The 25,115-nt window shown below is 36.0% G+C and overlaps 1 protein-coding gene across 1 annotated transcript in view; it reads right to left on the bottom strand.

Moving 5' to 3' along the window:
- Positions 1-25,115, bottom strand: part of LOC145259904 (PH domain leucine-rich repeat-containing protein phosphatase 2-like) — a 210,188-nt gene that overhangs the window by 44,332 nt on the left and 140,741 nt on the right. Inside the window, exons 5-9 of the mRNA XM_080117835.1 lie at positions 18,203-18,378; positions 14,941-15,087; positions 8,057-8,508; positions 3,720-3,780; positions 2,689-2,784 (exon numbers count right to left, since the gene is read on the bottom strand). Coding sequence (XP_079973961.1) covers positions 2,689-2,784; positions 3,720-3,780; positions 8,057-8,508; positions 14,941-15,087; positions 18,203-18,378 — 932 coding nt within the window. The remainder of the gene's footprint in view (positions 1-2,688; positions 2,785-3,719; positions 3,781-8,056; positions 8,509-14,940; positions 15,088-18,202; positions 18,379-25,115) is intronic.

Below are 25,115 nucleotides of genomic sequence, written 5' to 3' on the forward strand. Positions count from 1 at the left end.
AAATATTTTACAAAGAATTAACAAACAAAAAACAAACCCTAATAAACAATAATTTTTTCAATGAAATCGTTGATAAGCACATACAACTCCATTTAAACTCACTCCACAATAAAACATAAACCTCAACTGTAACAAAAACAACGCCATCAAAGTATACTATAAAAACCAACTACACACTAACTATAAAACAGATGAGAAAATAATAACAAACCTAATTAAAAGATACACCAGACCCACTGACCAGAACAAAAAGATCAAACTAATAATATATTATAATAAATTTAAAACATTCAATTTAATAATTAAGAACAATAACATCAGACTAAACCAAACTAATGTAGCATATGAATTTGTTTGCCCCTTATAGATCTTACAGAACAGAAACCATATTGCGTGTCACTAAGAAGGTTATTTCTGCTGAGGTGGTTGACTACTTCTTTATTTAATATGGATTCCAGCAACTTACTCATGACACACAGGAGACTTATTGGTCTGTACTGAGAGGGAGATGACTTATCACCTGAATTTTTAAATACAGGGCATACTGATGAGGTTTTCCAGGGCGTTGGGAAGCACTTCTCCTTAAGGCAATGCTCAAACAGTTTTGTAAGTATAGGGGCAAGTTCTGGTTGAAACATTTTCAACACTATAATTGGAATGCCGTCAGGGCCAGTTCCTTTACTGGAATCAAGGTTCTTGATTAGCTTGGCAACCTCAAGCACAGATATTTGTATGTTGCATAGCGTGTTGTCTATTATAGGAGGAAATACAGGGAGTTAATGGCCATCGTAGCATAGGGTAGAATTAGCTGCAAAGTTCTTGGCAAATAATTTGGCCTTGTCTCATGCTGACGAGATGACCTCAGGTCCATTGATGATGGTTGGGATAGAACGCACGCTTCCGTTCAGGATCCTGTTTGCTATTTGTCAAAACTGGTGGGAACCAAGCCGCTGCTCAGCTACTTTGGATTTTACAGACTGAGTATATAGCTCTCTTTCATTTTTTATTACTCTTTTACAGTGGTTGCTGGCAGCCCTGAAAGCAGCTTTAGTCTCAGTACATCTATTACGTTGGTAACTATGGAAAAAGTGATTTCTGTGCGCGATGGCAGCGGCCCATTCTGGGGAAAACCATAGCTGGCTATTAGGTTTTTGTTGGAATTTTTTGGATGGTATGAATCGGTCTATGCCTACAATTAACCATTCAGTCAGGTCTGATACTATAGAGGACACATCCTTTTTAAACATGGAATGTAGGGGTAGATCAGATATAAATGTACAGAAGCTGTCCCAGTCAGCCATTTTGTTATCCTTCCTAAATAAATGATTTTTCCATAATAATTTTTCCATTTGCTTTATATATATATATATATATATATATATATATATGCAGATGGACCAAATGATACAATGAAATTAATTTATATGGTGAGATTGATATTTCGTCTTTATTATCAAGCGGTTTCATCTTTTTTAATTTTCTCATCATTTTGTTCTAGCTGGGGATGGAGCATCCTACCGGACACCAGACATTCACTTCCTATCTCATATATTCTAACCAATAGATCATTTTAGATTGTAACCATCCTTTTAAGTGAAATTGTTTGAATCTCTCTTACACTTGGTTCACCGGATATATTTGCCAGGTAGTTTTTGAAATTCTTTTATATGAGTTCGGTTGATGCTGCAATTACTGGAATGACAGAGTTCCTCCTAAGATTCCAGTTTTTTTACATACGGGCTTGGTATTTCCTTATCTTTTCCATCTCAGCATCATTGGAGACACTTACTTATACTAAGGTTGATCCTTTCTTCTTCTGGGCATATATCACTATGTCAGGTTTAATAGCTTCGTTTTCTAGGTACATAGCTGTAGGAATTGCATAGTGTACCATATATGACTTATTTACAACTGTTTCTTTCTCGTAAACATGTTCCCAGGACTTTCTTCTGCATTCGATATTCAACTTTTTACAGATGGTCCTGTAGAGATATTTACACACAACATTGTGTCATATTGTATAATAGCTGTTCCCCAGTAGAACCTTACAGATGGATGTCAGGTGGCTCACACTCTCTACTTTTGTGTGGTAGAACCTGCACTTGTAATTGCTGAGACCATTAATTTTTTTTTGCAAGCATTGGTCATCAAGCCTTGATCTTGGGAAGCCATTATAATTCTTTCCTGATCATAGTGGAGTGATCCTCTTTTTAACCAGTCTATCGAGACTTCCTTATCTATATAGTAGTGGGTGGATTCGCCCAGAAAATACTTGGCACACTGCTGGTTGTCCCATTCTTTCAGTTTCTTTAAATGGAAGGTCTTGGTGTATTTTGGACGACGCTTTTGAGCTATTTTAGTAGCAGATTCCTAATTCTTTATCATCAGAATCGAGTGAAAAAAAAATGTTATTTAATATTTTTTTGCAAAAATTGACAGAAATTTGAAAGAGAAATTAATAACAAAGAAAAGAAGAAAGGAAAATTAGTAAAAGAAAAGACAGGAGAGAGAGGGGGAGAGAGAGAGAACTGTAAGTAAAAAAGAAGAGACAAATGGTATAGCAAAATCTAAAAGAAAACGGTAGAATATTACGTTATATATATATATATATATATATATATATATATATATATATATATATATATATATATATATTAAATAAAAATTAAAAAAATTGATAAGACTTACAGACTAGGAAGATGTGTGAGATAGTTGTGACTGACATCTAATTTCGCCATAAAGAAACACTCTGCTAACCAGGGAGGAAGTTCGTTGAGTTTGTTACTTGAAGTAAAAGAAAGCAAAACATATACATGAAATGTCGAGGGGACAGAATGTACTTAAATACAAAATGAAACAAACAAATAAACAAAACATAGGAAGAAATAAAAACCAACAAGCGATTGAACGATTTCGTCTGAATCAATAAACATTTTCAGAATAAACAAAATTATCTTTTTCTGTAGACATTCTTCAATCTGAAGAAAACCGGTGAATTTCTAGTTGATTTTTAGTTTTTCCTGTGTTTTATTTTATTTTTTTATTTTTACAAGGCCACTCGACGATAAGAGTTAATGAGTGTACGGTGATCACCAAGACAACAGCATAGTAATAGTTAGTCGTGGAAATAGAGTAGGAATGGATTATTTAGGGAGACGGTTCAACAAAAACTTGAAACGACCAACTAGGCAATATTGCTAATATTTCCTCCTATGGGAGAGAAATGGGCCATTTCAGTGGCTTACTTTGTACTTGGAGGAACAGTTATGTATAGCCACACAATTATGAGCTGTGGTTCAAACAAAGCATATATGTTCATATATTTATTGGCGGCAATTTAACAATTAAAATTATACATTAGATTGCATCATTAACTCATATGTTGGAAGTAAAAGCTGATAACACATACGTTAAATACTTACTATTATATTTTTAAAAACTATATTTCGAGATACCATCTCTTTCTCAAGTTTAATTTAAGGACAAATAGTTTTGTGTGTGTGTTTTTTATTGTCTTGTATGACACGTGGTATAAATTGTGTTTTTAAGAAAATTGATTTTTTTTCTAGTTTCGTCCATTGTTGAAACAAAGACAATACGTCAATAAATCTTTTTTTTTTTTTTTTCAGTATTTAAAAATGAAAAACAAGAATAATGGATAGAAAAACATTTAACTGTGGAACAAGGAGACTAAATAATATTAAAAAATAGCTACTCACTGTGAGACATTTATGTCGATGAGCCATTCCGGTTTCGGTGTAATGTTAAGGGAAGTGAGTCCTGTAAATGACAGAGAAAGTACATGCACATGAACAGGTGGTTGTAAGTTCACCTTAAGCTTTACTGTTAAAACATGCATTTTTAAGAAACTATTTTTTCTCTAGTTTAAAATAGTGAATAGGCTTGTGCCCAACTAAGCTCTTTCAAATGGTCGATGCTTTAGAAAGGTAACCAAGTGAGTTGAGAAAGAAACAACTAATTCTACATTTAAACAATCGAGTTTTAATACTTTACACAAATACTAGAGTCGTCATATATTTTTGAAGCCCAGGAAAAACGATTGTAAAACTTAAAAGTTTTAGTTTATACAAACCTTTCATTCGATAATCTGGATTTTCTTTATCTTTAATCTCTGAAAAATTTTCTTTAGGGTTAGAGTTGAGGTTGAGGTTGAAGTTAGGAGTGAACATTTATAATATAACAATTAAGAAGGTGATCACTCGCCCCTTAGGCAGGAGCAAAGTATAGTATTTTTTCTGATAATAAACTGCATGTTCGCTGTCCTATGTCAGCAAATGAGAAATCCTTTTAGACTGAGGAGATTCTTATTTTAGTTTGAATTCCTTTTTGAGGAACTGGATTTTCCTAACATTAAAAATTCAACCTTAAAAATTCAACCTCTGCTCTGAGGGGGTGAACTCGCTAGGGACACAAATGATCTTATGTGTAAGTATAAAACTAAATTTGGTAAAAACTTTAGTTTCGTACTCATTCTAACACATAAATAAGAGATAAACAACATAAAACTAAGAAAATTACCAACAAAAATATAACAGGGTGTATTTGTGTTTAAAAATAATACACACAAATTTGCACACATTTCCAAACTTTCTATCACGTAAGACAGACTTACTAAATATTTGTAGAGACCTGATCTCTAAAATAAAGGTTCATCGAAAACTGACTACGTGTTGTCCCCAAAACAGAACTTATTTTATGGTGATGAGACATGTACAAACAGTGTCGCTAACTAAGATTTTCAAAACCCACTATATCAGAACAGAAGACCGTTAAATTTTAATTTTTCGTATCATGTATGAAAATATTATATAATATTTTGTATTCTCTCTCTCTCTCTCTCTCTCTCTCTCTATATATATATATATATATATATATATATATATATATATATATATATATATATATATATATATATAGGGTGCCCACAAAGTCTGGCTACATAATGTAGCCAGACTTTGTGGACACCCTGTATATATATATATATATATATATATATTATTTTACTGCTATTTGAATTGTTCTTTATAATTTTAATGTTATTTTTATTGAATTCAAATGTAAGATAAAAAAAAAAACAAGGGACATAATTCGTGAACAAGATGTGTATTTGTTTAACCAACAAAATATAAAGTTGTGGTGAATAAAGGTTTATATGTTAAAGGATCCCAAGGATATTTTTTAATATATTATGCATAGAAAATAGTTTAAGAAATCGTCTCATACTAGATAGGAAATGAAGACGGAAAGTCCAAATCTGAAACTGTGGTTATGTGAGTAATAAACGAAATCTCCAGACGTTACAGGAAAAAGTGTTAATGACTAGATTCAAATTTTATTAGCTAGATTCCAAACAAAATCTCTAAATCTAGTGAGAAAACTGGTACAGTGGTTAAATTGGTAACGCTGTAGACGATATTGTGACCTTGGCAGTCGAGTTGAAAAAAAAGGAAACTATATTATTTTTGTGACCCTGTGGCCAACCCAGCCAATGGTTGATCGCCCATTATCACGTGATCTAGGATTCCATGTATGAGAAAAAAAAATGTGAATCTGAATAGTATGACCAGATAAGCACCTAAAACAATATAGTCATTTAAAAATTGGCGTTTAACTTGCAACTTGAAAAAATATTACAAAACAAATAAAATACTAATTTTCTCCCTCTCTTATCAAGGAGTTCGGTGAAATAATGCAGGCATGTCCAGACTTGTGTTGTGATACTTCCAGCGATTATAACACTTTGCACGTACGTGACCTTTAGACATGTCAATAGATGAACAGTTCCAGGGTGAACAGACGTTATATTCCCTTGCTCAGAGGTCTAAGTTCCTTACTTAGAGGTCTAAGTTAGAAGACAGGCCCTTCGGAGAGTTTGGCAAGAGCAATCGTGTAACTCTCTTATTGTCTCTTGCAATGGACTTCTATGGTACATACATGCCAAACAAATCCGTTTTATATTCTTGTGTTTCCAGACTCTTTTGTCTGTGTTGACCAAAGTTGATTTAAATTGTTGAGAAGATGTTTGTCCTTTTAACCAGAAACTTAGCAACTTTTTTTCTTTTTATCAAGAATAGTGTCATTTATCTTGGCATTGATTTGGGGTTGCCAGGGAATTAATTCCTGACAGAGGATGGGGAGGCAAGACCCCGGACAATGTGAGGAATTGATTCACCAAGATGTAGAAAGGTGATTGGAAATAAGATGAGTAGTCAGCTGGGAATGGCTAAGAAGGTGAGCACAGAAATAGTCAGTTTCTATTGATCGAGGGTGGGTTGGGGGTGACTAAGACAAAAGACCGGACATAGGATTTCCAGTCATAAGTTAATATATTTAAAAGTCAGAGTTATCCAAGACTATTTTTGTGGCTTGACAGGTGCGGTTTGGACAGACAGGAACAGATAGTGGTAGACACGAGAAAGCAGACAGAACTTAAGCAGATGATGAGATGAGATGAATAACTGAACAACAATGATGTCCTTGGCAGACAAATTTTCACAATTGGGTCTTAGTTAATATATTGAAACTTAACTAAAATATGGATGTTAACATTTTAAGAGTTTTTTTTTCTGCAATGGTATCACACATAAACCCAGAGTATAACTGATTTTTTAAATGGAAATCGCTTCAGACAAGACATGAAGCCATAAGCATAAAAAATAAAATACAATACTATTTCTAGGTCTCTTTTGTCAGAAACATTGTTCATGGAATGTGAGGACTAAAGGGCAAAATAATGTAAACATAAGATCAACTTTCTACTTTCCATTTATACATAATGGGTTAGAGATTATGTTTTCTATTATGAGTTTGCATTGTTTCGTGTTTTGTATACTTGTATACTAGTGCTTGCACCCTCAGCCAGAACAGAAGATGAAGAAAAGCACATCACACAAGCATTGGGGTTGGTGAAGCACAACTTTTTATGTGGTACAGATATTTTGCACAGCACTAATGAGCAACATATATGAATAATGATCTTCATCAGATCATTATTGGTCCCCCGACAAAAAGAGGGTGGACCTGTAAATTCTCCCTTGTCTGTTCATCCGTTCGTCTGTCCGCATTTTTCTCAATAACTACGCCTTGGAAATTTTTGAAATTTTGCACAAACATTAAACATGATATGAGTAAAATAGTAACAGAATGGATTTTCCGGGAAAACTATGGTTACTCCTTCTTCCCCCCAGGAGTGCCTTTCAAGTTAAAATGGCTAAAATTGACACTTTTGTGCTTATTAAAAAAGAATTGATGCCCTGGATTTTTATAAAACTTTCTGAAAAGTTGTAACTAACTGATTTATATAATTTTGTTTGTCTATACTTCGCGATAACTCTTGGGTGTGCCCCAGGGTCTCTTTTAGGGCTAATAAAAAACACTCCATTTTTGGGACCATTTTATCATATTTGTCCAAAATTTTCTGTGTCTATTTAGCAGTTTTGCATCGTACTGAACTCAAATTTAAATATGTTAAGGCCTTGGGGACTTTTGGGACTAAATGGGGGGGGGGAGAAAATGATGGACTTAGTCATTTATTTTTTATTGCATGGTGCAGAACTCAAATTTACATATGTTAAGGCCTAAAACTGCACCGTTTGTTCATTTTCACCAGGAGTTGATGTCCCCTGGGGACTTTTGGGGCTAAATGGGGGAGAGGGCAAATGCTGAACTCGTATTTTTTATGCCTCGTTCACTCTGCACTCACGGGGGACCATGCATGCCTCACTTGTCATATTCATTTCTTTCTCTATATGCTGTAGAATTTCGATGAACAGAACTTCCTTGCAATAGCTTCCCATCTGTTTCCTTGCTGCATACAACATAGTTGTCTTCAACTCCAATGTCAACAAACATCAAAAATCATTCCTATTTGTGATTAAACTTTGTTTATTCTATTATTTTCAATTTTCTCATAACATTGTTTATCTCTTAACTATCTTATTAACCATTGTCCTTAAGTAGCTTTTGACCTTGACTCATTAGTAAAAAGAAAAAAAAAACTACAAAAAAACTAAAAAAAAAGAAAAGCGAAACTCACCGTTATGTCCAGCATAAAGATATTTTAATCCGACTCCACTTAATTGCAGACTGTACATGGAATTTCGCTCACAATTCACATAAACAAGACCTTTGAGAGCTCGGATATCCAAATTTTGAATATTATTGTCTCGGATGTCCAGGTGGGTCATAAACTCGAGGCATTGGAATTTAGCAATTTCACTGGGTAACAAGCTGAGGCGGTTCATCCGGAAGTCAATCTTTTTAATGAGTTTCATTCTGCTGAGCAAGTCGCCTGGAAGTCGCTCGATGTAGTTGCCAGCCATGATGATACTGTCCATACTTTCGGAGGATCCATGCAGCTGAAGCACAACGTGTGGAACGGTGGTGAAATGGTTGAAGGCCAAAATTATGACAATCAACCGCTTCATGTTGCTCATCTCATCTGGCAGACTGGTCAAGTGGTTGTTATGCAGACGTAGAATTTGCAGTCTGAAACATTTAATATATATATTTTAGAGTGAGATACTTGATATCACATTTGAAAAATAGTTGCACACGTGTTGGGAATATTTTTTTTGTCGCAGACTTTACAACAATATCCACTTGTTTATTTCATCACTGATACGACACATATAGCCAGGAAAGAAGGATAAAGGATGTGACCTTGGCAGTCAAGTTGAAAAAAGTAAAATATATTATTTTAGAAAATGTACCCAGCGTTGCCCGGTATTAAACGTAACGTTAAATTCCTTTATAAAAACGAAGTAAAAAAAACAAACAAAAAAAAAAAAACGGAAAGAAACTGAGACATGTGTATGTGAGTATAATGTTTTTTTTTTCTAAACAGTTCACTTCTTGTAAGTAAAAAAAAATATTCGAGCCGAGATCGAAACCCAAATCTAAAGACAGTGAGTCAAATACGAAAACCATTAGGCCAGCTTGACACGGTCTTTAGAAAGTGTTTTAAAATCTACTTATTGTAAACATCAACAATTAACATTAAAATCCGAGTACCAATTTTTCAATTTTGACCTCTTAGCAGTCCTTTTTCCAGATAAAAACCGATTAAAATGTTTTCCACGTGTTTGAATATCCTATATACTAAATTTCAAGCCTGTCGATCAAACATTCGTTGAGTATATAGGTTGAGAAGTGTCCTCACACACATTCTCACTTTTATAGATACATAGATTTGTGACCAAATCAGCCAATGGTTGATCGCCCATCGTCACGTGATTTAGGATTCCATGTATTAAAAAAAAAGTCAATCTGAACAGTATGACTAGAAAAGCAGTAAGCACCTAGGACAATATAGTCATTTAAAAATTGGTGCTTTAGCAGCGCGTCTAAAATGTAACTTTTTAAAAATATTTAATCGATTTTGAGGAACATTAACACATACACTTTAACGATTACTACCAGGATGTCTGGTATGTTTGGTCGTACAATAACATGATATTGTAATTTATGCAGATTGCGTATGTATTATTATAGAATCAATCCTCTATTGGTTCTTATATATTACGAGGAATAATTTGCAAAAAAAAAAAAAAATAATAATAATAATGATGATGACAATGTTCATCAAATTCCGGTTATGTTTGTTTACGATATCATATCAGCCGATACTTGGGCTTGACGATCGTAAAAATAGTTTTTCTTCTATTATAGATAAAAAAGAAGAATTTTTTACTGGGGAATATTTCACATTACACCGGCCAAGATTACACCAGTGTAACGTAAATTTTCCCTGTAAAAATTCTTTTTTTTCTTTATCTATAAGAAAAGAAAAATTATTTATAAGATCGAATATTTTCGATTTTCGATGCTTATCAGATGAATTTCTGTACAAAACATATCTAAGAACACTGCCAGACATATAAATTACATTTGTATAGAAATTTGCAAAATATAGACTTAGCCGTTTCGGAACCTATAAGGAAGGAACACACACACACACACACACACACACACACACACACACACACACACACACACACACACACACACACACACACACACACACACACACACACTTTTATATAATGATAGAGATAGAGATTAATAGTTGCCAGGATTAATAATGCCGACAGGACATGAAAAGCACGTTAAAGACGGCATGCTAAATAATACATGTGTGAACAAAATATAAATAAAATAAAATGATAAAAAATAACACAAAAAATGTGGAATGCATGTAACATTACAATAATGCACGAATTACTGAGAAGAGAAAGATACACAAAATATGAATATTCACATCTCAAAATAAGGAAAACTGAAACTTGTTAAATGCATTTGACGTTTATTTGAGATGCCAGCGTTATATCAGTATATCAGATGACATATGCAAATTATGATGCGATCGAATTTGAGTCTAATATAAAAAGCCGGTATTTCTTTCATTGTTGACTCAGAGTTATTTGAATGTACGGTTAATTCGCGTGTCAGTGGGAAGAAAGAAAGACGGGTTTCCTACGAACGTTGAAACAGGAAAAGAAAAAGGATTGTCGTTTTGTGTGTGCCGAGATGATTGTAAGCTGAAAAAACTGTTCTTTTTTTTTACACGGACATTTAATGGTATTCTGCAGTTAAAAGAAAAACTTTAATTTCAACACACACTTGAAGCTATTTCGGCCATTATCACGGCGAAGATACGACTAAACAGTGGCGACATGATAAAGCCATTTGCCAGTGAGAGAGACGTAATGGCATGGCTGAAGAAGTTAGGGTTGGTAGCAAGACGTCAAAAGATAGATGATGTGGCCAACCTACTGCCATTGTATTTGGAAGGGGATGCATTGGCCGTCTACTTAGGGATGACCAACTGGAAATCGAGCAGATAGACTTGATTAAAGAAGGCATTCATGAATGGTACATTCACAGCCTATAGGAAGTTAACCATGGTGAAATGGGTTGACGAGCAGGTTGATGTTTACACGAACAATATCAGACAGTTTGTTGGACTGGCTTCAAGCGAGTTACACTAGAAAAACTTGGCAAACTGGTTTTTATCACAGGGTTACCTGATGCCATTTCCATCAAACTCTAGCAGGCACCAAAAATTGAGACCCTAACCATGAGAGACCTAATAGCAAGAGCAAGAGTGCTGACGTCAACCAGAGACCAAAGCCATCGTATGGTTGCACCCGTGAGTCCATTCAACGATAAATCTGCTATTCCTACCATGAATAGCCCTGGCACAGGAGTAAACTTCTACAGATGCGGCCACAAGGATCACATAGCAAAAAATTGCTGAAGACATGGAACCTATTGCTACCAATGCGGCAAGGTTGGACACTGGGCACAGGTCTGTTTGGGAAATGAAAAGGGGATGAGGTATCAGCGCCAGCCTACTCCCCCACCAAGATGTAAATGTGGCGCTCCCGGAAATTGTCGTCTATGTTGATGGAATGCGGTGTTTGCCATTAATTGATACAGGATGCTGACATTCAATAATAGATGCGAATCAATGTCGATCCTGGAAGACAGCAAAAGTGGACGTCCTGACTATTGGAGGCTTGTCCTGCGTGTGCTACGTGAAGAGGAGTAGTTACTATTTCAACAAATGATCGTGACTATGTTAGGATCGATGCTCTGGTGGTGCGTGGTAAAGCACTTGGATTTGATCTGTTGTTATGGATCGATGCACTAAAAGCATTGGGAGGCATCACTGTTGGACCAAGAGGTGCAATTCAGATTGGAGTCGGGAAAGTCGCCACATGTGCAGCTATCTCCATCAGTGAACTGAACCATCAGAAACGAACATGGATTCACGGCATGGAAATGGGAAGATAACTGTTCACCTGAAGGACTGCGTAATGGAGTGTCAGAATATTGAGTGGCTACTGAACTTCCACCAGATTATGATTAAGAACTCTGAGCATGGATAAACAAGGGTTGGCTTGTGCCATACTCAGAAGAAAGACTTGGACCTCCCAATTGATGGCCGTGATGCAGCGGAATAAAGCAAAGGTGTGACCACTGATTGGCTACCAAAAACTTAACAATCATGTTGATGTATTCATGTGGAATGCAGATGTTTGTGCTGCTAAAATGTGTGAGTGGTGCCAAAAAAGGGGCAAATGTGCCACTGCTTGACTTTTGGAGAGTGTATCTCCAAGTACAAGTCCATGAGATACTATGGCCATACCAGATGGTCGAGGTTGATGAAAATAGATACTGTCTGACACGTTTGGGGTTTGGCTTGAATTATAAAGGCTAAAATTAGTAGGGTTCAATCGCAGGAGGAAGCTGTGGACCACACAACGTTGGCTTACATCGATAATATTTTTGTCGACAAAAATGTTGTACCTACATCTCGAGTCTGGGACTATTTAGCTCAATTTGGGATAGAATGCAAGGACTTGGAACGGCTTGGGGCCGGCACATGCATGCTGGGACTGACAGTCTTAAAGAGAGCACAGTGTCCTGCGCTGAAAATGAGGGGGTGCGATCCCAAAAATTCCCAATATCATAATATGACGGATGTGCGTGGCTGCATGTGGCATGCAGAGTAATAAAGAGAAGAGCCTGTTCAATCACAAACGGCTGGAATGACAAGGTGACAGACTCCCTACTCCAGCATATGAAGTGCAAGACTGTGGACACAGTAAAGTGGAATGATCCAGCTTGTGGGGACTGGTGCGTGGACAGCTGGGAACTGAATGTATTGGTCGATATCAGCGTACTAGCAATTGGAGTGACATTGGAAAAAGATGGAACTTTGGTGGAGGATGCTTGTTAGCTGCGACCTGAGAATAATGCACAGCATATTAATCTGAATTGGCTGCCATGTTGAATGGAATTAACTTCTTGCACATAAAGACTCTGCGTGTGTACACAACAGGATGGCAGACACTCTCAGCAGGAAAGCGCAAGTTCACACCAAAGCTGCCAGTGAGATGCTCATTAGAAGACGACTAAATACCCTCAAAGAATTGGTGAAGAAATATGGACTCTCAGTAGATGTGACATTGGTTGCGTCAATTCATAACATGGCTGACCAATTGACACACTTACCACAATGATGGCTCAATGCCATGAAGGAGGATGCAGGACCCAAGCCACTGATCGATGCAGTGCATGACACTGAGCTGGACGCAACCTTGACCAGGAGTGCGACACACTGCTCATTTTGCCCAAAGAGCTTGCCCTTCAATGACAAAAGCAGCAGTCAGATTGGCAATACGAATGTGCATGGAATGCCAATCTATGGATCCAGCACCAGTTCACTGGGAAAAAGGAAAACTGGAGGTGAGCAGCGATTGGCAATGGTTGGGAATGGACATTACTCACTATGGTACTTACCATTTTCTAACTATCACGGATTGTGACCCATAGTGATTTTCAGTGTGGAGGCAATTAGCATGGCAGGAATTTGCCAACTGTGGTCTTTTGTGAACGTGGCTCATCTTGCGAACTACTGACAGATAATGACACACCCCTCAACAGCAAAGAATTCAGGACGTTCACAGATGAATGGGGTGTGAACTTGAGATTTTGCTGTGCATATGCCCTGGCCGGGAATGGCATAGTAGAGCAATGCCATTGCACTGTGAAATGGATTGTGCCTAGAATGCATTGCTCTCTACACTCGAACTCGAAACCCGACCGATAGGAAAGGAAAAGGTGCCGTGTTCGAATTAAGACAAGGTCGAATTTGGACATATAAAAAGCTGGTATTTCTTTCATTGGCAAGAACATTGTTTCTTGACTCGTAATCGTTTGAACGTACAGTTAATTTGCATATCAGTTGGAAGAAAGGAAGAAAGAAAGACAGATTTCCTATGAACGTCGAAACAGGAAAAGAAAAAAGATTGTTGTTTTTTTGCATGTGCCGAGAACGTTGCAAGCTGAAGAAACTTTTTTTTTTGCACGTACATTTAACGATATTCGTCAGTTAAAAGAAAAACTTTAATTTCAACACTTCAAGTGTTGAAATACACACACACACACATACACACACACACAGGGACACACACACACACACACACACACACACAAAGTGCCTTTTATATATAAGTAGATATTATGCTTTGCCGGTTAGTATTGGCAGAAATTCCCCAAACTTACTCAAGCTGCTCCTAATTCTTGCAATCACATTAGCACCTGCTCCACTCTGTGCTCCAAGGGTGTCATTAAGGTAACAGAACTTCTTGACAACCTCAATAGCTTCACCATCCAGATACACTTTCTCCACATCTGAGTTCTCATCCATCTCCATTGTCTCACACTTCTTGCATATAAATTGGTTATCCCACCTCTACTTACCACTTGGGTACACGCTTCTGGTGTATACCCAAAACAGGTACCATAAAAAACAGAATTGCACTCAACTCACTTTCCACAAACTGAGCATGGGAAACTTTCCTCTGTTTTATAGGTTTTCATCACTATAGCCATTGATGATCACCTAAGTCTTGGATGATGGCAGGAAGTCTTAAACCAAACTGAAGAGGTTTTCTTGGTCTCACAGCCAAGGTCATAATATGCCAACAGTAATAAGAGAGAGAGAAAAAAACCCAATAAAGTTACCTCCAGTTTGTCATTGCTGTTCTCATCGTAGAGCTTATTCTCATAACGTTTCAACCGATGTAATCTTTGGCCTTCTTCAGGTGTGCCTTGTCAAACTCAGGAATTTTTACATTGAACTTGTAAATCTGTACAAAATGTCTAACAGAACTCTTTATTTAATTCATAGAGGTAGATTATTCTCATTCCATCAGCCATGACCGATAGAAGTTTTAAATAATTTTTAGTTATATTCTTAGTATTGCTTGTACTGAGAATTGAACAATCAACCTCCAGAAGACTGTAACTTAGAAATGATTATTACTGAGCACTTTATCAGTGACACACCACATGTATAGCAAATAATACAAATCATCTCAACAAATTCTGAAACACAATAATAGTTACCTGCATAACTCCACAATTTCAGATGGCACTTCATCCAATTTGTTACTAGCCAGGTTCAATTCAACGAGACTTCGAATATTGCAGATGGCGAGCGGGAAAGTTTTCAGATCATTGTTGGACAAATTTAAACTGCATAAATGCTGGAATCTGAAAATGATTTTATAAAATTAGTTTAAAAAATATATTGCTACGAGTATTTCACAGCTGGAATAGCAATATTGTGTGTCTCTCGTGGTTAGGACTGTAATAACATTTTCGTCGGTTTATCACGATTTGGTTTTGACACTACACTTTATCCTTTTTCATCTTCAGTCACTGAATTATAAATTTTTCTGAACTGAAATAATTTTAAGTTTAAATCCAATCCATAGTGTCCCTTTATAAGGAGCTGGATTTTCATAACATTCAACATTGACCTTGTGTCTAACTCTACCCTCGTAGTGAGGAAACGAGTAAATAGGGACAAAAATGACCATTCTTATGTATGTTATGTGTAAGTATAAAACGAAATAATTTTTTATTTGGATTCTTCACACGACTGTTCTCATATGGAGTGTCATTTGCACAATATTTATGTCGATGTAACCTCCGACTTTCTTCAGGTGTATCCTGTCAAACTCAGGAATCTTTCTGTTGAACTTGGGAATCTGCTCGGAATATCACCAGTCCATCATGCAATAGAATTTTTGATGGTTTGTCATGTGTACGTTTTGAATAACATTTATATGCATATAAAATGCTGTTAAGTATTTCATCCGATAGTTCCCCGTGGTGGTCTCTTAATTTCTTTTCTATACAATTATTTCTGAATTCATTTAATTCAATTCATTGTAATTTGTTTAAAAAATACTGAAATAATAATAATAATAATAATAATAATAATAATAACACCGAAGCTGCATATCTAAAAGTTCTACACCCCCATCATGCATCTCCCCACCCCCATTGTTTCATCACCGCTCTCACCAATAAAAAAGTGATACCAAAGAGCCGAGAAGGGCCAAGAAAGACTGAAAGACCGAGGAGAGAGCGCTAACCAGACCTCGGCTGGACAAGCGCAAAGAGAACTGGGACCTTGGGGAGGCTGAGTGCCACTCAAATTCCAGTATAAACCAATGGCCACTGCCAGCAAGAAATCAATGGTAAGCGGCTGTTGCGATGATGCAAATTAATTTGCAAATGCTATTGAAGGAGGTGGAGAGAGCTGGACATCTGGGGAGACTTGTTGTCACTCAGCTTCCAGAGAACACCACAGGTTTTCAATCTGATCTTTTGTTGACTTGTGTGAAAGCTCCATGTGAGCCAATAATAATAATAATAATAATAATAATAATAATAATAGCAGCAGCAGCAGCAGCAGCAGCAGCAGCAGCAGCAACAACAACAACAACAACAATAATAATAATAATAATATTCATGTGAGCCAATAATGATAATAATAATAATAGCAGCAGCAACAACAACAAAAACAACAACAACAATAATAATAATATTCAAGGGAAAGACTAAGATTGTGCAATGGGCAATAATGTTGAAAACAGCCGAAATTTTAAGGAGAACCCTCAAATGTGGAAACTAACATGAGCTACAAATGCTAACTGTCCATAAAGAAACCACAAAAGAAGTAAGATAAAAGACACAAAAAATAGAGGAACACCACATAGAACCAAGAAAACTGAAATAGCAAAATTTAGGTCACTCCCTCCCCCTCAAATAGTCGTGAAAGGGTCAATGCGGATAGCAAGACCGAGGAGAGAAAGCACTAACCAGATCACTACTGGGTAGGTGCAAAGAGGACTGGGACTTTTAGGGAGGCTTATTGCCACTCAAATTCTAGTGAAGACCAATGGACATTGCCAGTGAGAATCAATGGCAACAGCTGTTGTGATAATGCAAATTTATTTGTTATAGTTTTAGAGAATCTGGAAAGAATTGTTGTCAAGCAAAAGAAACACCACCAATTGTTAAGTAATTTCTAATGATGACCTGTGTGAGTACAAATAATCTTTATGATCCAAATAGAAGTTTGCAGTCGAAAATGTTTTCTTCTTCCCATTTAGTTTTTGCTGTACATATTAGATGCAAAAAAATACTATTTTCTTATTTTTCGATAATAACCTTGGCTAAAAACTAAAGTGTAGTATCTGTTTTGATACTACACTTTAGTTTTTCCATCTTTAATCACTGAATTAGAAATTTTTCTTGACTGAAATAATTTTAAATCCAATCCATAGTGTCCTTTTATAGGGAGCTGGATTTTCATAACGTTCAAAATTGACTTGTTTTCATTTTGAGTGTTATTTGCACAATGTTTTGGCCGATGTAACCTCCAATTTTCTTATGGTGTATCTTGTCAAATGCGAGAATTTAAACCAAACTCTTTATTTAATCCATGGCGTAGCATGCTCTCATTCTGTCGGCCATAACTGTGTAGAAGTCTTAAGTAATTCGCAATTGTATTCTTAATATCACCCACACTGTAGATTGAACCTTCAACTTCCAAAAGAGTGTCACTTATAACTGAATTTTACTTAGTACTTTATCTGTTACGCCATGGGTCTTTGCAGATTGTGCTAGTCCAACAAGATAGACCTGAAGAAGGTTACATCGGCTGAAACATTGTGCAAATACCACTCAAAATACTAATCTAAATATTCCAAATTATCAATCCTCATCTAAAACTTCAGAAACGGAATTATTTTTTGTTTTGACTGACAAATAAAGAAAAGAGAGTAACAAAAAGGAACTAAAATATTTTACTTACAAAATGTAACAGGATTTATTTGTGTTTAGAAGTAATACGCCAAAATATACACACGTCTCAGAGCTTCCTAATACATGAGTATGATGGAAGATGGATTTACCTAACATTTGTTGAGATCTCGTTTCTAATAACAAGGTAACAGAAGTGGTTTGGATATAAAGGAAACTGACCACATGTCTGCAAAACGGGGCAAGGATAACTGGTCTGATAGTGAGAAGATATGGACAAATAATGTTGTGACCTCACAGTTAGGCTGAAAGGGGGGGAGTGAATTCTGAGTTAAACTTATTATATTTATAACAAGTAAATAATAACAATAACCCTTCAGATGGAAGAGAACTTTAAAAACTAGTGTACATCATAATTAGAAATATCATTAATCATTTAATTCTCTTCTCTTTCTTCTCTCTAGTAAAGTAGTTAATCCTAATTTTTATAAGCTCTCCCTGCAACTGCTGGCCTTTACATGATTTCTTTAATTCACATAAATGTACTCACCTCGGCAGGTCATCAAGCCAACCGATATTATAAATATCTTCTTCGATTGGTCGTTCCTTTAAAGCATTATGTCGAAGGTTCAGTGTTCGGAGGTCTTCGTTGATGAACAGGGCTTCTGGTAAGAATTCAAGATGGCACTTAGACAAATCAGCCTTCGTTGGCAATTTTGCAGTCGCCTGCAATAAGAATAATAAATTTCTTGAATGATTTTTCTTCAAAAGGTCATTTTAGATATTTCAAAATTGTAAGCTCTAATGTATGAAACATTTTGAAATTTCCAAATATTTAATAATATAATAGACAACACGTGACCTGTTGGATTAGCATTTGTTATATATATTACACTAGCAGGGAAATTCGACATTACCCGGGATTCAGTGAGATTCAATGAATGTTCCACACTTTTATTGTCATCGAAATCAGTGAAATCGCCTATTTTTCAATCAAATCAATTGACCGCCTGTTCTAGTCGGGGACCCATTGTGGTGCACCAGGAGAAAGCTTCACATGCCTTCCCACAATAACTTAGTCCACAATACATTGTATAGAACCTATTGTGGATTTGATAAAATTATTTTTATATAATGGCTTCAATTAAAGTTTAAAATGCACAAGTCAAGTATCATGGTTCAATTGTGCTCTAAACAGAAATATTAATTTCGAACGTACCCCTGTCTTATCAAAGAACCTACTGTTGATTTTATATGTGTCCGCTTCTGCTTGTGTGGTGATAAAACTTCTCAAATGCACCTGTGTTTTTAGGCTGTATAAGGGTGCTAACTTTGGTCAAGATGGAACTGTCGTTTCTTTAATTACATTTTTTTGATTATCAATTTTATATACTTATCAGAGGTATTCCAATATAAATAACTCTCCCAGACACATAAAGTATATTTACATGAAATTAAAAAAAAAACTTGACTCAGCCGTTTCAAAGTTCATAAGAAACAAACTCGCACACACACACACACACACACACACACACACACACACACACACACACACACACACACACACACAAAGTGAATTTTATATATAAGTAGAAATAGAGATTTCTCTTAGTCTGGTTGTCTGTCTGTCTGTCTATTCCACTTTTCTCGTAAACTACTGAGTTGATCTGGCTGAAATTTTGTATGGACCTTTGTTACGATAAGGTGCAGAGACATAAGTACAGTAAAAACCCGGGATATGGTATTAATCCATTCTGGAGTTGGGATTGTAAGCAAAATTTTAAAGTACAGTATATAATACACATGTATATAATAAATAACATTATAAATAACACCGTAAGGCGGGACAATTACCGTAAACAGGGGCTGGAAAAACATTGTATTCCACATCGTAACCTGAAAAAAACATATCCCGGGACCACCTTATCCTGGAGTTCTACTGTATGATGATATTCGTTCTATGCATTGTTAGGGATTAATATGGATTAATATTTAATCCAACAAATGAACACAAATGTAACTATATTCTACCATCAATTTGGCATAAAACAGTCATTCTATGCCAACGGTCTATAACTTTTGCCCCTTTTTAGTGGGTTAAAGTCTAGTTATTAAATATTTGGATATTCTAAAATGTTTTCATGAATCGTTGGAAATTCTACGTTATTTTTGTTACAGCCTTCGAATAAACATACACAGCAATAGACTGTTAGTGTTATAGAGATCAGCAGCAGTCAGCATTTACGGCTGCTGCGGATTTCAAACAAATATTTATAAAACTTTGTTGTGATGTCATAATAGACCTTCTTTTTTGTGTCCCCTTTTTATTTCCTTCACTCTCTTCCATCCATCTCTTTCTTCTTATCTCTATTCTTTCACTCTTTTATCTTTCCTTCTCTCCCTCTCTTCTGCCTCTCTCTTTCACTATCGTCCCCTCGAATAACAAAAATTTTAAAGATATTTATGCTAGTCGCCTTCTCCCACCACTTCTCATTTATTTCCTCCCGCTATCTAAAAGATCCACGTACAGACGAGAAGTGTGCACGGTGACAAGCAAGCAAAATAATAAACACAATCATCAGAGTTTTAGTACTGTACTAGATTTACCTGTGATCTGTTGCGTCAAAACTTCTACCACAATTTGTTATACTTTGATTTAATTAGAAAATTAGGATAAATTATACTTGAAGCACCCTAGAGTAATCAACGACCGAAAAGACACATCTTATTTTGAAACCAGTTTGTTTTACTTCTGATTGAATTATAAACAAAACAATACACACACTTGCCTTCACATGCTATTTTGGCTAATGTTTTATTTAATCACGTAGTTAGAATGATATGGGTTTCGGTGGGTTTTGTAGCGAAGTTAACATTTCGCGGTTTCGGTTTTCTTGGTTCTCTATAGTCCTATTCTGTTTTTGTTTTATTTCTATTGCGGTATTCAGGTTACCTGTTAGTGTTTGAACAGCTTCTCATCGGATGTGACAATAGTACTCTATTTAAGAATGTATTTCGCTCTTACATAGCTAGAGGATTGTGCCGAGAGTGTGATACTTTAATGTTCCAGAAGCTTGTCAGCAGGAGAGCTATTCATTTAAATTGGGGCCAAGTGGTTTTCATATGTATATATGGTGATATGGCCAAGTGGTGATTATATATATATATATATATATATCATCCACATACAGTAGTGTTTCGCTGTTTCACAACTCATCAGTGCGGTTAGACAAGCAACTTCCTCAAGCCAGGAGCGAAACCCAACCAGTCAGAGCTTCTAACCATTGCGCTATTTGGCTGTTGCTAGGCGAGCAGTGAATTAACAATGTTTTGACATTGTCCAAATACCTAAGCTCAATTTGTTTACACAAAGAGCATCGCTTCATACACTAATGGTAATTTGTATATCACTTCCCAATATGCTCAACCAAAGATAGGGAGCATTATAGTCATCCACATACAGTATTGTTTCGCTGTCTCACAGTGCGGCTAGACAAGCAACTACCTCAAGCCAGGATCGAAACCTGACCGTTCATATGACAGTCAGAGCTTCTAACCGTTGCGCTATTCGGCTGCTGCAATGCGGGCAGTGAATTAACAATGTTTTGACATTGTCCAAATACCTAGGCCCAATTTGTTTACACAAAGAGCATATATATATATATATATATATATATATATATATATATATATATATATATATATATATATATATATATATATATAATTACATTGAGCTTCTTAAATAAGGATTGATCAATATTATAAGAAAATATATACCAAATCTTAGTACCCTGTATATCAAATTTCGAGTTTGTAGACTAAAAATTAACAGAGTTACTGCGTAGGGAAATGTACACAGACACACACACAGACATGTTCACTTTTATATATATATATATATATATATATATATATATATATATATATATATATATATATATAAAAGTTCTTATATATATATATATATATATATATATATAAGAACAAGTAGTTAATAAAACATGATAAAAAACACTTTGAAAAAGAGTTAAAAAACATATTTAATTTTAAAAAGGAAACACTAAATAAATGAATAGTCCTTAATCCGCGGAGTTTCAAAGAAATAGTTTCCTTCTCATCAGAGGGTAGGATTTAGCAAAATGTGGGATCAGATTTGAATGAAACTACAAGTAAGTAATAGATCTTACTTGATAACAAAAAGTGAAGCAGAGGAAATGGGGTGAATAAAAGAGTGATTTCATTTTTGTTTTATTTTACTTCAGTCGAAGTTCTCAGAGATCAAGGGGCCCACAACCTGGGGCTAACACTTGAACTCATGAATGGATAGTCTGGTGAGGGGTAAATTTCCAATGACAGTAAAATCCAAAGATGCAGAATCCAAGAAAGTTAGTTAAATTTCCATTCGCACAAGTAAAATCCAAGGGAACCGCGTAATTGGAAGATGATCGAAAGTAATTCAAAAGGCAGAAATCCATGGAGTAATTCACAAATAGCTACAAGGAAATGGGAAAGAATTCTAATATATTATTAAAAGAAAGATAAAATGTGCGTAATATATATATATATATATATATATATATATATATATATATATATATATATATATATGTGTATATATATATACTAGCAAAAGTACACGTCGTTGACTGGGTTCAAAAACAGACTACAGAAAATGGACTCTGATTTATGAAAGTATGATAGGTTATGAAAAGGAAGGGTTGTAAAGAGATAGCTTCGAATTTGGGGGTATCAAAACCAAAGCAAAATATGATGAAAGTAAAAATAAGATGGATAAACCCCATAATTTATTATACCATACCTGTTCACGCTGAAACACTTATCACAATATTCTGTGGATCTATATTAAAAAATCTTGTTAAACTTTGCGATATATTTCCATTCTATGGAGGTCAGGCGCGAACGAACACCCCATAATTTTATACCATATTTCTTCAAACTAGAACATAATTATCGAAGTATACTTACGCAGATAGACATGAAAAGTCTTTATTAAAGTTTGTGCCTATTTCCATTCTATGGAGGCCAGGCGCGAACGCAGACCCCGCAATTCTATTATACCATCCCTATTTAAGTTAAAACATACTTATCAAAGTATTATTATGTACATTTATATCAAAAACACTTGTAAACATTTTTTTAAAATTTTTAAATTTAAATTGTCTATCTCTTTTTTTTTTCATAGGCATCACTACATATAAAGGCCAAGAGGCCACTCGAGGATAAGGGTTAAAGAGTGTACAGTAGAAATTGGACAATATAATAACCGTTAGTAATGGAGATTCGGTAAATTTGTTAACTTATATGGAATGGCTCATCAAAAACTTGTTTATGTTAGACTTGAACACAACCATATTGTAGTCAGCTGGAAAGCAGAAAAACGGAAGACAATTCCATAGGCGTGCAGTTCTAAGAAAGAAGCTTTGCTCATGGAATCTATGCTTAGGTTTAGGCCCAGATAAAGAGTGGGGGGAAACTAGTGATAGTGTTTTCTGCTAGACGGGTGTTTCTTGTGAACGTTTGGCGAGGGAGGACCATAGATTGGAGCTCAGCCGAGCACTTGCCATGAAAATAACGATAAAGTAGAGAAAAAATCGCAACATCTCTTCTGTGAGAAAGAGGTTGCAGGGAAGAGAAAAGAACATTCCCTACGAGGCTACGAAGTCTATTTTGAACTCTATCAAGGCAGGATAGTCCTTTCTAGAAGCTCCTGCCCAGATGTGGCAATAGTACTCCATCCTTGGACGTACCTGGCTCTTATATAGATAGAGAATTGCATCAGAAGTGAGATATCTACTGGATCGGTAGAAGGATCCCACCATTTTTCCAGCGGCCTTGGCAACGGATTTAAGGTATGTGTTCCACTTAAGATCAGGAGTAAAGGTCAAGCCCAAAAGCTTGTCAAAACTTGAGGCCACCCCAAGACGAAAGCCATTCATTTCAATTGATGCCAGATGGGATCAGAGTGTTGATGATGTAAAGATAAAAGCTTGGTTTTAGATGCATTAAAAGTAACAAGCCACCTCTTTCTCCATGTACCACTTGCTCAAGATTAGAGTAGAGAGAATCAGAGACAACTTGGTCGTTTACTGTCTTAGATGTGCTACCATAGATAGTAGTGTCATCAGCATAGATGTCTACGAATGATGTAAGGATGTGATTTGGAAGATCATTAATATAGATCCGGAAGGGAGTTGGGCCCAGGATGAACCCCTGAGGGACTCCAGCATTAATACTAAGAGCTTCTGATTTCTGCTCATCAACCACTACTCTTATGAACCTATCAGAGAGAAATGATTTAATAATTGAGAAGACATTTCCAGCTATACCATAGCGGGAGATCTTGTGAAGTAAACCGTTATGCCATACTCTATGAAAGGCCTTTGATATGTCAAGAGCAATTGCCCTAGAAAGGTAGCCTCCATCGAGAGATTCGCTAATCCTATGAGATATAACTGTAAGCACATCTGCTGTAGATCTAGCAGAACGGAAACCATATTGCGTGTCACTAAGAAGGTTATTTTTGCTAAGATGGTTGATTACTTCTCTATTTAACACAGATTCCAGCAACTTACTCATGACGCACAGGAGACTTATTGGCCTGTACTGTGAGGGAGATGAGCGATCACCTGAATTCTTAAATACGGGGCATACTGATGAGATTTTCCAGGGTGACTGGAAGCAATTCTCCTTAAGACAATGTTTAAACAGTTTTGTAAGGATGGGTGCAAGTTCTGGTTGAAGTCTTGAGTACTATAATTGGAATACCGTCAGGGCCAGTTGCTTTACTGGAATCAAGGTTTTTGATTAGCTTGGCAACATCACATACAGATATATGTATATCACATAGCATGCTTTCTGATACAGGAGGAAATACTGGATGTTGGCAGCCTTCGTTGCAAAGGTTAGAATTAGCTGCAAAGTTCTTGGCAAAGAGTTTGGCTTTGTCTGATGCTGACAAGATTACCTCAGGTCCATTTATGAGAGTTGGGATAAAGCACACGCTTCTGTTCAGGATTCTGTTTGCTATTTGCCAAAACTGGTGGGAACCAAGCCGGCTGATCAGCTACTTTGGACTTGACAGACTGAGCTTACAACTCTCTTGCGTTCTTTATTACTTTTTGCAGAGGTTGCTGGCAGTCCTGAAAGCGGCTTTAGTCTCAGTACATCTATTACATTGGCAGCAATGGAAAAAGTGATTTCTATGTGCAAAGCAGCAGCACATTCCGTAGAGAACCACGGCTGGCTGTTAGGTTTTTGCAGGAATTTTTTCGAGGGTATGAAACGGTCTATACCTACAATGAACCATTCTGTCAGGTCTGATACTATAGAGAACACATCCTTTTTAAACATGGAATGCACAGGTAGATCTGATATAAATGTGCGGAAGCTATCCCAGTCAGCCATAGAGTATCGATATACTGTACGATGGAGAGGTACGT

The sequence above is a fragment of the Euprymna scolopes genome, chromosome 35 (assembly GCF_053919585.1).
Source record: "Euprymna scolopes isolate OS-2025 chromosome 35, ASM5391958v1, whole genome shotgun sequence".
Taxonomy (NCBI): Eukaryota; Metazoa; Mollusca; class Cephalopoda; order Sepiida; family Sepiolidae; genus Euprymna; species Euprymna scolopes.